Here is a 14,876-nt window from a genome sequence, read left to right on the forward strand (position 1 = left end):
AATCAGGTTTCCACTGGATCAGAGCATGACATTTTCCCCATTCACACTGAGTGGTTATTGAGAGGGAGAAAGCTGGAAAGATATTTCAAATACATTGAGGAACTATTGTCATTCTCAATGGATGTAAAAACAGACTTTGTTTGCTTGTTGTTTGAGGTGAAGAACACATTACTTTGAGAAGCTCCACAGGTCATTAGTGGTGGCGTGTTAAGCCAATCAGAAATACTATCAGATCCCCAAATTGGCACATTTATATTTTGTACCTTTATTTAACTAGGCAAGTCAGTTAAGAACAAAGTCTTATTTACAATGACGGCCTAGGAACAGTGGGTTAACTGCCTTGTTCAGGGGCAGAACAACAGATTTTTACCTTGTCATCTCGGGGATTCAATCTTGCAACCTTTCAGGTTATAAATCCAACGCTCTAACCACTAGGCTACCTGCCGCCCCAAATGAATACATTTGCGCGCAGACCAGGTAGCCTATAGGCCTACTTCTATGCGTGCGTGTCCTTACTCAACATTGACAGGAGCTCTCTAAATCAAAAGACAGTGACTAAATTGACAAAACTCGTAAATGGAATGAAATAAACCAAATCTTGTTTCTCACTAGTGTAGCATAGGTGGTGCGCTCTGCTAACAATGTGTCCACTCTGACAATGACAACTGGAAGACTGGAAGAATATTACTGAACGCATCCAAATAAATTACCTTAACCAAAGTAACAAACATTGTAGATTAGAAATGATAGGAATTAACGGGTAAATGTAGTACTGCTGATAAATGTAATGGGGAATTGATATACACTAACAATCAAACGCAAACAATTCACACAATGAAGTTATGAAACAAGGAATGTGCACAAATTGATGGGAAAGAGAGCATTCTGGAAGTGCATCTCAGCGCATGGTCAATCTGACGTCTGCATCAGCCGTGCAGCGTTTCTGGTGATATGGCCCCAGCAGAAATCAGGGCATTCATACTTCGTGTGCTTTGCAGAGCAGGGCTGTTGTCAAGGAAGTGAGTTTGTGTTTATACAGGATGTACCGCCCCCACCTACCGTCAACCAATCATGTCAATGTGGAGCTATACAGAGCCCTCCGCATTGTCCCTCCGCATTGTGATGTGGAACGGAGCTCGAATTGTCCTCTGCATGCCTTTGAAGGCTCTGCTATTGCGTCACACCCTCCAAATGGAGCCTCTGACCACATTTTCGGATGAAGCATGAATTGGCTTTGGATTAGTTAATTGAGATGTGCGCAAATGATTATATATTTACGTTACTAATCGACTAAAACAATCTTGATCGACCAACAGCCTAACAACCAAACAATAGACCAGTCGACTAATTGGGGTCAGCCCTACTCTGTGCACAAGCCTACTCGTTTAGGCTGATGTAGCCTGTGGATGCCAACAGTTACAAAGGTGAGGGGTAGGGGGCATGGAAGAGAAGAAAAAAAGAAAGCAAGAGTCCTTGGAGATTTTAAGAGGCAACAGTGAGCAGCCATGTGATAGCCAGACTCTGAGCGAGCGAGCGCGAGAGAGGACAGTAATGAGTGCTGATAGGATTAGAGGCCTGGCAGACTGGGCTGTCTGGGGCCGGCCTCCCATTGATATAAACAAGATTCTGATTGCATTCCTGCAGTAGGCTGTCTGCACCATCACGCACTGGCTGACTGGTTTATCCTGGAGCTAGTAGAATATGTGGGCTGGTCCCAGACTTTAAATGTGTGACGGAGTGTAGTTATGGTGTTGTCTAGTGCAAGAGTGGTGCGCCGTTTATAGTTTCCACCCCCAACACACACACACACACACACACACACACACACACACACACACACACACACACACACACACACACCTTATCTGTTCTCCAGCAGCTACAAAACATGTACAGTACCTAGTAATTACAACAGTGTAGTAGGGTAATGGAAGAGCTTTTAAACAAATCCTTATGGACGTCTCTACTTTAATCTCTGCCTGTAATAACCAACACCCCACACAGTGTAACAGAAAGCCATGAAGGATAGTGTTCCTCACCCCTTTGACTCCTTTCAGGTCTCCTTTCAGCAGGCTGTCCAGAGGGAAGGTGATGATGTTGTTCATGTTCTGGAACTGAATGGACACAGTGGAGAGAAGCCTAGGTCAGAGGGGTTTAACGCGACCATGGGTGAATAGTGACAACCACAGATTATGCGTGCTGTTGAAACGCACTCACCTTAGCTGGTTGTGTGTGTGGGCCTGTCTTTGATGTCTTTGTACAGACACTCTGTATACTCTACAACGGTGTGTCTTAAAGTGATAATCTTCTCCCAGAAATAAAAATCATGAAACTCCTGACAATTTGGTGAAATCCTAGGTTCTCTCAGTAGGTCAAATAACAATTTTCACCATGATTGAACTTCTAGTGGTCTGTCTGTAAAATCAGGAAATGGTGTAGGACCGCATCATAGCGACGTACACTGACTATACCAAACATTAGGAACACCTTTCTAATATAGAGTTGCTGCACCCCCCACATAGATTTTCAAGTAGATTTAAGGTGCTCCCGAGTGGCGCAGCGGTCTAAGGCACTGCATCTCAGTGCAAGTAGGCATCACTACAGTCCCTGGTTCGAATCTAGGCTGTATCACATCTGGCTGTGATTGGGAGTCTCCTAGGGCGGAGCACAAATTGCACAGCATCGTCTTGGTTTGGCCAGGGTAGTTTGTCATTGAAAATAAGAATGTGTTCTTAACGGACTTGCCTAGTTAAAAAATAAAATATATATATTTACTCTTTTAAGTCAAAACTGTAACTCCACCACTCAGGAACATTCAATGTCCTTATGGTAAGCAACTTCAGTGTAGATTTGACCTTGTGTTTTAGGTTATTGTCCTGCTGAAAGGTGAATTCATCTCCCAGTGTCTAGTGGAAAGCAGACTGAACCAGGTTTTCCTTTAGGATTTTGCCTGTGCTTAGCTCCATTCCTTAACAATTACAAGTAGACCCATAACATGATGCAGCCACCACTATGCTTCAAAATATGGAGTGGTACTTAGTAATGTGTTGTATTGTATTTGACCCAAACATAACACTTTGTATTCAGGACAAAAAGTGAATTGCTTTGCCACATTTGTTGCTGTATTACTTTAGTGCCTTGTTGCAAACAGGATGCATGTTTTGGAATATTTTTATTCTGTACAGGCTTCCTTTTCACTATCAATTAGTATTGTGGAGTAACTACAATGTTGTTGATCCATCCTCAGTTTTCTCCTATCACAGCCATTAAACTCAGTAACTGTTTTAAAGTCACCATTGGCCTCATGGTGAAATCCCAGAGCGGTTTCCTGAGTTAGGAACGACGCCTGTATCCTTGTAGTGACTGGGCGTATTGATACACCATCCAAAGTGTAATTAATAACATCACCATGCTCTAAGGGATATTCAATGTCTGCTTTTTTAAATCTTTACCCATCTCCCAATAGGTGCCCTTCTTCGCTTGGCATTGGAAAACCTCCCTGGGCTTTGTGGTTGAATCTTTGTATGAAATTCACTGATTGACTGAGGGACCTATCAGATAATTGTATGTGTGGGGTACAGAGATGAGGTAGTCATTCAAAAATAATGTTACACACTATTATTACACACAGAGTGAGACCATGCAACTTATTATGTGACTTGTTAAGCACATATTTACTCCTGAACTTATGTAGGCATGCCATAACAAATGGGTTGCATACTTACTAACTCAAAACATTTCAGCATTTCCTTTTTAATGAATTTGTCAATTTCAAAAACATAATTCCACTTTGACGTTATGGGGTATTGTGTCTAGGCCAGTGACAAAAAATTACAATTTAATCCATTTTAAATTCAGGCATTAACACAGCAAAATGTGTAAAAAGTCAAGGGGCGTGAATACATCATATATACAGAAGTATGTAGACCCCCTTCAAATTAGTGGATTCGGCTATCTCAGCCACACCCGTTGCTGACAGGTGTATAAAATTGAGCACACCGCCATGCAATCTCCATAGACAAACATTGGCAGTAGAATGGCCTTACTGAAGTGCTCAGTGACTTTCAACGTGGCACCATCATAGGATGTCAGTTCGTCAAATGTCTGACCTGCTAGAGCTGCTCCGGTCAACTGTAAGTGCTGTTTTTGTGAAGTGGAAACGTCTAGGAGCAACAACGGCTCAGCCGCGGAAATGGTAGGCCACACAAGCTCACACAAAGGGACCCCGAGTGCTGAAGCGCGTAAAAATCATCAGTCCTCGGTTGCAACGCTCACCGAATTCCAAACTGCCTATAGAAGCAACGTCAGCACAAAAACGGTGTGTCTGGAGCTTCATGAAATGGGTTTACATGTCCAAGCAGCCGCACACGAGCGTCGGCTGGAGTGGTGTAAAGCTCGCTGCCATTGGACTCTGGAGCAGTGGAAACGCATTCTCTGGAGTGATGAATCATGCTTCACCATCTGGCAGTCCGACGGACTAATCTGGTTTTGGCAGATGCCAGGAGCACACTACCTGCCCCAAAGCATAGTACCAACTGTAAAGTTTGGTGGAGGAGGAATAATGGTCTGGGGCTGTTTTTCATGGTTTGGGTTAGGCCCCTTGGTTCCAGTGAAGGGAAATATTAACGCTACAGTATACAATAACATTCTAGATGACTCTGTGCTTCCAACTTTGTGGCAACAGTTTGGGGAAGGCCCTTTCCTGTTTCAGCATGACAATGCCCCCGTGCACAAAGCGAGGTCCATACAGAAATGGTTTGTCAAGATCGGTGTGGAAGACTTGACTGACCTGCACAGAGCCCTGACCTCAACCCCATCGAACACCTTTGGGATGAATTGGAACGCCGACTGCGAGCCAGGCCTAATCGCCCAACCTTGCCCGACCTCACTAATGGTTGTGGCTGAATGGAAGCAAGTCCCCGCAGCAATGTTCCAACATCCAGTGGAAAGTCTTCTCAGAAGAGTGGAGGCTGTTATAGCAGCAAAAGGGGGACCAACTCCATACTAAATGGCCTTTGTTTTTGGAATGAGATGATCAATGAGCAGGTGTCCACATACTTTTGGTCATGTAGTGTACTTTCTGAAGGCACTGTATCTGCTGTGGAATTAAAAGCATATGTGTGCGTGTGGAATTCCTACCCTAGGGACATGGAGAGATTTCCATCGCGCTCTAATTGTGTGCGTATACTCTGGGGTCAGAATGTTATCTGGAATCGGAGGCCTTTGGGGTAGATCAGTTTTCCATCACAACGTCCAAAGTGCTACTTGAAGACCAAATACCTGCTGGATCCAATTTACAGAGACCCCACTTTGAATTCAATATAGATTCAAACAACCCCAAAGCTTTATTAGAAACACCTGACAGAGTCATTCTAGAGGATTTTGCCTCACCACAAGAACAATGTCAATTTACACAGAGAGCGGATTCGCTGTTGATTTAATATGTGTTGTCTCAAGAACTGACCACGTGGGTTGCCAGGTATGGAACTAGGTTGCCAGGTTTGGAACTAGGTTGCCATGTTGGAGTCAGAAGACGGAATGGCTAATCTCCTGGCTTTGATTCTCGGCAGCATCATAACACTTATTTCAATCTAAATTCCTCAAGCTGGTAGACTTTTCATCATTCAGAACAAATAGTTAGTTTGAAGGTGCATAATAGAACAAAACTGGGTTCATCTCAGTCTTTCCTCTCACCAGGTTTTTGAAGAGGGCGGTGAGCTCCTTGGTGAAGACCGAGAACTTGAGGAAGGCAGAACCCAGATCGGGGTCGTCCCTGTAGACACAGTTCTCCCCAAACTTCTCCAGAGCCTGGGTGTACTGCTCCTCATTCTCCACATGGGCTGGAAGGAGAGGAGAAAGAAGAAGGGATGAACACGGCAGCACCATGCCCGTGTGCAATTTAACAATCACTCTGCCAAGCCTGTCCTTCGGGTATAGACATCAGTGGTGGAAGAAGTACCCAATTGTAATACTTGAGTAAAAGTAAAGATACCTTAATAGAAAATGACTCAAGTAAAAGTGAAAGTCGCCCAGTAAAATACTACTTGAGTAAAAGTTGAAAAGTATTTGGTATAAAATATAGTTAAGTATCAAAATTTAAAATATTTTCAAATTCCTTATATAAAGCAAACCGTTATTTAAAAAAAAATGAACGGATAGCCAGGGGCACACTCCAACATCATGAATAAACGAAGCATGTTTGTTAAGTGAGTCCACCAGATCAGAGGCAGTCAGGATGACCAGGGATATGTGAGTGAATTGGACCCTTTTCCAGCCCTGCTAAGCATTCAAAATACTTTTGGGTGTCAGGGGAAATGTATGAAGTAAAAAGTACATTATTTTCTTTAGGAATTGTAGTGAAGTAAAAGTAATAAAAGTATATAAATAGTCAAGTACAGATACTTTAAAGTACTACTGAAGTAGTTTTTTTTGGGTATCTGTACTGAAGTACTTTACACCACTGATGGACATACGCACAGACCATCTCAGCAGGATAACACATGTGCACGTGCACACTTTTTCCGATCCTTACATGGCAATCAATGAATAATAAATAGGGGCCTTGGTTAGAGTGAACAGTGTAGTGTGTGTGGAATTCCATTCACTTCAATACCCCCCCCCCCCCCTCCATCTCTCTGGCATTGTCTTTGGGAAACAAGAATACAATGGGACAGGAAGAGAGAGAGAGTTGGAGAAGACTGTGTCTGCATCCCAAATGGGGATGGGTCAAAAGTAGTGCACTATATAAGGAACAGGGTCCCATTTGGGACACAAGCCTGTGTTGTCACACTGGAGTGACTCCAGAGCAGCGGCCATGTGGCGGGGACGAGGAAAACAAAGGCCTTGAAAGAGGAAGAGCGAGAGACTGGCGTCACCCAGTTAAGGGGAACTATGGTTACACTGTCTGGGTTCAATTGTGCAGACGGAGTATCACAAACTCTCTCGTACAATGAGATGAAAGAAGAATTACTCATGAAAGTTTCCATTCATTAGACTTTGGGAGTCGATAGCTAAAACTGACAGTGTCACTGGTTACAGTTTGCACTTCCTGATTGTAACCCAGCTAGCACATAACGTTCTGAGAACCAAATTTATCTTCTTTTTTTTTTTAAGAGCATGTTTGTCCAATGGTTATTTTGCATACAATCTTCCCATAACGTCTCCTACAGGTTTCCTTAAGGTTCTATTTAAAGTTATTTTCTCAAATTATTCAGAGAACGTTAAGAAACAACGTTCTTCTGTGTGAATTTCTGTACTTCTAAGAATGTTATTTAAAAACATGCATCCGTTCTCAGCATCAACAAAACTCTATCATCTATCTTGTTGAGTGTGTTCAGGTGTGTTGGCCGCACCCACTAATTGGCCACACCTGATCATAATGATCGCTTGTTTCCTTTGAAATGGGGTCTGTTTGAATAGACAAAAATGCACAGTTTGTAAGAGTTAAAAAACATGGCAATCTCAGAACATTAAAACCCCAAAATTAACTTTCAGGGAACCATAGAAAAACGTTCTCAGAACCTAAACTCTCCCTGCAATCTAAACATTTATGTTCCCAGAACAGGTGAAGATTTCACTTCCGAGGCCTCCCGAGTGGCGCAGCCGACCGCAAACAGGAGACTCATGAGGCGGCGTACAATTGGCCCAGCATCGTCCGGGTTAGGGGAGGGTTTGGCCAGCTGGGATGTCCTTGTCCCATCGCGCTCTAGCGACTTCTTGTGGCGGGCCGGCCGCATGCTCGCTGACACGGTCGCCAGTTGTACGGCGTTTCCTCCGACACATTGGTGCGGTTGGCTTCCGGGTTAAGCGATCAGTGTGTCAAGAAGCAGTGCGGCTTGGCATGGTCGTGTTTCGGAGGATGCAATTCTCTCGAGCTTTGCCTCACCCGATTCCATATGGGAGTTGCAGTGATGGGACAAGACTAACTACCAGTTGGATATCACGAAATTGAGGAGAAAAAAGGTGTTCATTATTTTCTTCTTCTCATGGCTTCGTTCCCAGAAGCAATAGAAAAACAAAAACATACATTCCCACAACTTCAAAAGAACCTAATGTGCTAGCTGATTGACTAAAATGTACATGTTACAGTTAGGTTTAGAGGTCGACCGATTAAATCGGAATGGCCGATTAATTAGAGCCGATTTCAAGTGTTCATAACAATCGGAAATCGGTATTTTTGGACGCCGATTTTGCCGTTTTACACCATTATTTAACTAGGCAGGTCAGTTAAGAACACATTCTTATGTTCAATGACGGCCTAGGAACGGTGGGTTAACTGCCTTGTTCAGGGGCAGAACGACAGATTTTTACCTTGTCAGCTCGGGGACTCAATCTTGCAACCTTAAGGTTAACTAGTGCAACGCTCTAACCACCTGCCTCACGAGGAGCCTGCCTGTTATGCGAATGCAGTAAGAAGCCAAGGTAAGTTGCTAGCTAGCATTAAACTTATCTTATAAAAAACAAACATAATATTACAGTAATATTACAGTAATATTATAATATTACTAGTTTATCTAGCGTGTCCTGCGTTGCATATAATCGATGCGGTGCGCATTCGCGAAAAAGGACTGTCGTTGCTCCAACGTGTACCTAACCATAAACATCAATGCCTTTCTTAAAATCAATACACAGAAGTATATATTTTTAAACCTACATATTTAGCTAAAAGAAATCCAGGTTAGCAGGCAATATTAACCAGGTGAAATTGTGTCACTTCTCTTGCGTTTATTGCACGCAGAGTCAGGGTATATGCAACAGTTTGGGCTGCCTGGCTCTTTGCGAACTAGTTTGCCAGAATTTTACGTAATTATGACATAACATTGAAGGTTGTGCAATGTAACAGGAATATTTAGACTTATGGATGCCACCCATTAGATAAAATACGGAACGGTTCCGTATTTCACTGAAAGAATAAGTGTTTTGTTTTCGAGATGATAAGTTTCCGGATTCGACCATATTAATGACCTAAGGCTCGTATTTCTGTGTGTTATTATGTTATAATTAAGTCTATGATTTGATAGAGCAGTCTGACTGAACGATGGTAGGCACCAGCAGGCTCGTAAGCATTCATTCAAACAGCACTTTCGTGTGTTTTGCCAGCAGCTCTTCTCAATGCTTCAAGCATTGCGCTGTTTATGACTTCAAGCCTATCAACTTCCGAGATCAGGCTGGTGTAACCGATGTGAAATGACTAGCTAGTTAGCGGGGTGCGCGCTAATAGCGTTTCAAATGTCACTCGCTCTGAGACTTGGAGTAGTTGTTCCCCTTGCTCTGCATGGGTAACGCTGCTTCGAGGGTGGCTGTTGTCGATGTGTTCCTGGTTCGAGCCCAGGTAGGGGCGAGGAGAGGGATGGAAGCTGTACTGTTACACTGACAATACTAAAGTGCCTATAAGAACATCCAATAGTCAAAGGTATATGAAATACAAATCGTATAGAGAGAAATAGTCCTATAATTCCTATAATAACTACAAACTAAAACTTCTTACCTGGGAATATTGAAGACTCATGTTAAAAGGAACCACCAGCTTTCATGTGTTCTCATGTTCTGATCAAGGAACTTAAACGTTAGCTTTCTTACATGGCACATATTGCACTTTTACTTTCTTCTCCAACACTTTGTTTTTGCATTATTTAAACCAAATTGAACATGTTTCATTATTTATTTGAGGCTAAATTTATTTTATTGATGTATTATATTAAGTTAAAATAAGTGTTCATTTAGTATTGTTGTAATTGTCATTATTACAATAAAAAAATCGAATCGGCGTTTTTGGCCCTCCAATAAATCGGTATCGGCGTTGAAAAATCATAATCGGTCGACATCTAGTTAGGTTGATTCTAAAAATAAGGCTAAAGCTAATACATATGGGTGTGGTATTTTTTAAAAAGGAGAGTCAAACCTAAGAGAGAGAGAGATGCCACCTGTGCGTGTGTGTGGAACAGGAAGTTGGCAATTCAACTAATCAAACCCAGCAACCACTTCAAGCAACAAAAGGGAAGTCCATAAAGCAGGCCTGACAGATGTCACCTAGCCTCAGACCCACACTTCATTAAGTGCTGCTAACAGCTAATAAACCAGAGGTGGAGAGGAACACTGGGATTTGAGGCACTTGTTGGGTTCAGGGAGAGTTGCCATGACGACCCAGAGACCTTCCCTCGAGAACTATGGTGAATCACTAAAACAATACCGAAATACACTACGGAAAAAGAAGGTACAGCACGTCAGAAATCAGCGCAATGTAATTGAAGAATCCATAGACTCTATAACCACTTCTGGGAAAATTGGAAAACAAACACAAAGAATTATCTTTCCAAAATGGAGATGCATGGGTCCAACCACTTGTCCAATATTTTTGGCTCTATAACAAAGAACAAAGAACAAACAGCAAAAACATATACATGATCAAATACAAATCTTAGAATTAACTACTAAAGACTACCAGAACCCACTGGATTCTCCAATTACCTTGAATGAACTACAGGACAAAATAAAAACCCTCCAACCCAAAAAGGCCTGTGGTGTTGATGGTATCCTCAATGAAATTATCAAATATACAGACAACAAATTCCAATTGGCTATACTAAAACTCTTTAACATCATCCTTTGCTCTGGCATCTTCCCCAATATTTGGAACTAAGGACTGATCACCCCAATCCACAAAAGTGGAGACAAATTTGACCCCAATAACTACCGTGGGATATGCGTCAACAGCAACCTTGGGAAAATCCTCTGCATTATCATTAACAGCAGACTCGTACATTTCCTGAGTGAAAACAATGTACTTAGCAAATGTCAAATTGGCTTTTTACAAAATTATCGTACGACAGACCATGTATTCACCCTGCACACCCTAATTGACAAACAAACCAAAACAAAGGCAAAGTCTTCTCATGCTTTGTTGATTTTAAAAAATCCTTCGACTCAGTTTGGCATGAAGGTCTGCTATACAAAGTGGTCGAAAGGGGTGTTGGGGGAAAAACATACGACATTATAAAATCCATGTACACAAACAAGTGTGCGGTTAAAAAAGGCAAAAAAACACAAATTTCTTCCCACATGGCCGTGGGGTGAGACAGGAATGCAACTTAAGCCCCACCCTCTTCAACAGATATATCAACAAATTGGCGAGGGCACTAGAAGTCTGCAGCACCCGGCCTCACCCTACTAGAATCTTTAGTCAAATGTCTACTGTTCGCTAATGATCTGGTGCTTCTGTCACCAACCACAGAGGGCCTACAGCAGCAACTAGATCTTCTGCACAGATTCTGCCAGACCTGGGCCCAGACAGTAAATCTCAGTAAGACCAAAAAAAGGTCCAGTCACCAGGACCACAAAGAGAAATTCCATCTAGACACCTTTGCCCTAGAGCACAAAAAAAACCTATACATACCTTGGCCTAAACATCAGCGCCACAGGTAACTTCCACAAAGCTGTGAACGATCTGAGAGACAAGGCAAGAAGGGCATTCTATACCATCGAAAGGAACATAAAATACAACATACCAATTAGGATCTGACTAAAAATACTTGAATCAGTTATAGAACCTATTGCCCTTTATGGTTGTGAGTTTTGGGGTCTGCTCACCAACCAAGATTCACAAAATGGGACAAACACCAAATTAAGACTCTGCATGCAGAATTCTGCAAAAATATCCTCAGTATACAATGTAGAACACCAAATAATGCATGCAGAGCAGAATTAGGCCGATACCCGCTAATTATCAAAATACAGAAAAGATTTTAGAGAACCCAAACACACCCCACAATGCCCCAGGACAGCAACACAGTTAGACCCAAACAAATCATGAGAAAACAAAAAGATAATTATTTCCAATGTCAAGTAATTAACAAAAAAAAGAGCAAACTAGAATTCTATTTGGCCCTAAACAGAGAGAACACAGTGGCTGAATACCTGACCACTGTGACTGACGCAAACTTAAGGAAAGCTTTGACTATGTACAGACTCAGTGAGCATAGCCTTGCTATTGAGAAAGGCCGCAGTAGGCAGACCTGGCTCTCAAGAGAAGACAGGCTATGTGCACACTGCCCTCAAAATGAGGTGTTAACTGAGCTGCACTTCCTAACCTCCTGCCCAATGTATGACCATAGAGACACATATTTCCCTCAGATTACACAGATCCACAAAGAATTTGAAAACAAACCTGATTTTGATAAACTCCCATATCTACTGGGTGAAATACCACAGTGTGCCATCACAGCAGCAAAATTTGTTGCCACAAGAAAAGGTCAACCAGTGAAGAACGAACACCATTTGTGATCTACTTCACTTGCTTTGGCAATGTTAACATATGTTTCCCATGCCAATAAAGCCCCTTGAATTGACAGAGACAGAGACAGAGATGTTAATGTTTACTATTCATTTTTGATTATTTCCCTTTTGTTTCTTGGTCTATTTCACTTGCTTTGGCAATGTAAAGAAATGTTTCCCATGCCAATCAAGCCCTTTGAATTAAATTGAGTTTTTTTTTATACAAGTAGTACGGAGCTACGGCTCTGAATATTGTTTCTTTATCCTATGTAATGTTTCCTCAGTGAATTTGGTGGGTGTTGTCCCTTGTTCAGAGAAAGTAGTCATTGAAGTTGTTTAGGTCCTACATCCTGATATTACCAGGTTCTGACCACTAGACGGTGCTGTTCCTACTATGTGATTTGTTAAAGGGAACGTTCACCCAAATTACAAAATGACATATTGCTTTCCTTACCGCATAGGCAGTCTATTGAAAAGGTATGACAGCAACCTATGCTTGGGTTTTGTTTACTTGGTCACTGTTTCAAATGCTAACTTTTTAGCATTTGTGGCACAAATCCACCCAATAACAGGAGCAGCGCCATCGAATAGTCAGAACCTGGTAATATCAGGATATACAAATGGGAAATACCTCCATACTACTTGTCAGACAGAGAAGCGATACTGTATACTCGCTGTTGGGTTGGGATTGGCATGGGATGTGCGTAGGTGACTTTTGACTCCTCATGTCTTACTCATTGTTTAGGGTCCAAATCAGAAGTACTATATTTATTGAATATTATATGAATCCTATCATTTAAAAATGGCCAATGTAGGTGCACTCAATTAGCTACATTTCGCAGAGATCAAATTATTTTTCAACAAAATAATGTTGCAGGAACACTGAATCTTATCTGTTTTCAACTACGGAAATTATTTCAGAACAATCGGAGAAGGTGAGTGTTGAAATCCTCTTTCTTGTGCTTTTTGAGGTGGAACGACCCAGAGAGAGATACAGTAGAGGAAAAAGAAAGAATGACACACACACAGAGAGACAGAGACAGAGAGAGAGACACACACAGAGAGAGACACAGAGAGAGATGCAGAGGAGTGCGAGTATCGACACCCCAAGGCATCTGCCCCCAGAGAATGACTCAGCGGAACACATTATCGCACCGCATCTGTCCAGACAGACTGCCACACACACACGTCCAACTTTTAACGTGTTCACACGTGAAATTGAAAAACTACAAGCAACTCTTATGGTGATGCAATAAGATCAAGGTGGATGAATCATGCCTAGAACCAGCAGATCATAAAAATCCTACTGCAAGATAAACATGAACGAAAAGCACTGCGTTTGGAGTCCTCTGAGCTCATAGGCATAGATTTAACAAGCGAGTTGAAAGTCCTTTTTTTTTTTTAAAGCTTTAAAACCCAAATCCCAAAGACAAAATGTCTACTGAAGGACAATTTTCCCTGCTTTTAGAGAACCCACAATCTAGTCAAGTTACCTGAATGGGACCTACCGTTGAATTCCCTACGGGTTGCTGTTTTATTTGCCCTTGCTCACCTCTGGCCATAGGTGGCTGACGCTACAACACACATGTTCAAACACACGCACACTGTTTAGGCAGCAAACCCAGCTGCTTTGTTGTGGGTCGCCCTGGCCTGTGTGTCGCCAGCGGGCACCGCCTGGGCTTTTGTTTTGAAGTGACACCCGAGATCAGGGCCTCTCAGTGCCTCAACTATCCACCCATGACAGAAAACACCCGGCATAAAGTCCACAAGGCTAGTCTCCTGTTTACTGTAATGCAACCCCAGCAGATAGGCACGTCAGTGTACTGTGTGTCGGAGTGTGTGTGTACACGCCACCCCCCAGTGCATTCCTACACTGCCTCTCGTCTCTTTCCGTCACAGCCAGGGATAGTCAGTGATAACATGACATGGAGGGCTGGGTTCTGCTGTTGTGGATGAAATCGAGGGAATGGCTTGGGTTCCTGTCTGTGGCAGGCCCTCAGGACATGGTGGCCCCGTGTTTTATGGGAATCTTGAAAAGGAGGGAGGAGAGGTGACGCAATTCACCCATAGAAAGCTCTTTGAAAATCCACACACAGGCAGACACACAGTTCTTTGACAACTCAATGCATACAAAAGCACACCAACTGTAGCAACAACAAACGTAATACACACACGTCCCTGCTGTGGATTATCTAACAGCATAGGAGAGTGGTGGGGTGTTGTTACTCCAGCATTTTCCGCTCCACCAGACAGCTCTCTGTTTAATCAACAGATAGTAGCCTAGCTTCTGTTTCCTCCACTCACTCTGCTGGAGGTTTCAGCACGGACAAACTATGTCCACATCCCTATCTATTTCCAGCTTAGGACCACACTGTCCATGGAGGCTGTATAAATACTGCTGGACTTAACACCCTTTTCACAATTTGGCCGTTAAGGTTTACCCAGAGGACCACCGAGTGGAGGAGAGAGGGGTCGTCGTTAGGGGAGAGCTCAGTGAGAGAGGACAGAGGCGTAAAATGGGTGTTATGGCTGTCCTGCTGTTTCTGTGGCTCTCAGGGGGCTCTACCTGCAGTTCAAACACGTACACATCCATCCACAGTATCGTT

The 14,876-nt window shown here is 42.7% G+C and overlaps 1 protein-coding gene across 4 annotated transcripts in view; it reads right to left on the reverse strand.

The window, feature by feature from the left end:
- The window catches only part of asap2a (ArfGAP with SH3 domain, ankyrin repeat and PH domain 2a), a 96,272-nt gene that overhangs the window by 49,479 nt on the left and 31,917 nt on the right, over positions 1–14,876 (reverse strand). For all 4 annotated transcript variants that reach the window (XM_055864287.1, XM_055864286.1, XM_055864289.1 and 1 more), the window contains exons 3-4: positions 5,695–5,840; positions 2,040–2,114 (exon numbers count right to left, since the gene is read on the reverse strand). In XM_055864287.1, coding sequence (XP_055720262.1) covers positions 2,040–2,114; positions 5,695–5,840 — 221 coding nt within the window. The remainder of the gene's footprint in view (positions 1–2,039; positions 2,115–5,694; positions 5,841–14,876) is intronic.

The sequence above is a fragment of the Salvelinus fontinalis genome, chromosome 16 (assembly GCF_029448725.1).
Source record: "Salvelinus fontinalis isolate EN_2023a chromosome 16, ASM2944872v1, whole genome shotgun sequence".
In the NCBI taxonomy this organism is placed as follows: Eukaryota; Metazoa; Chordata; class Actinopteri; order Salmoniformes; family Salmonidae; genus Salvelinus; species Salvelinus fontinalis.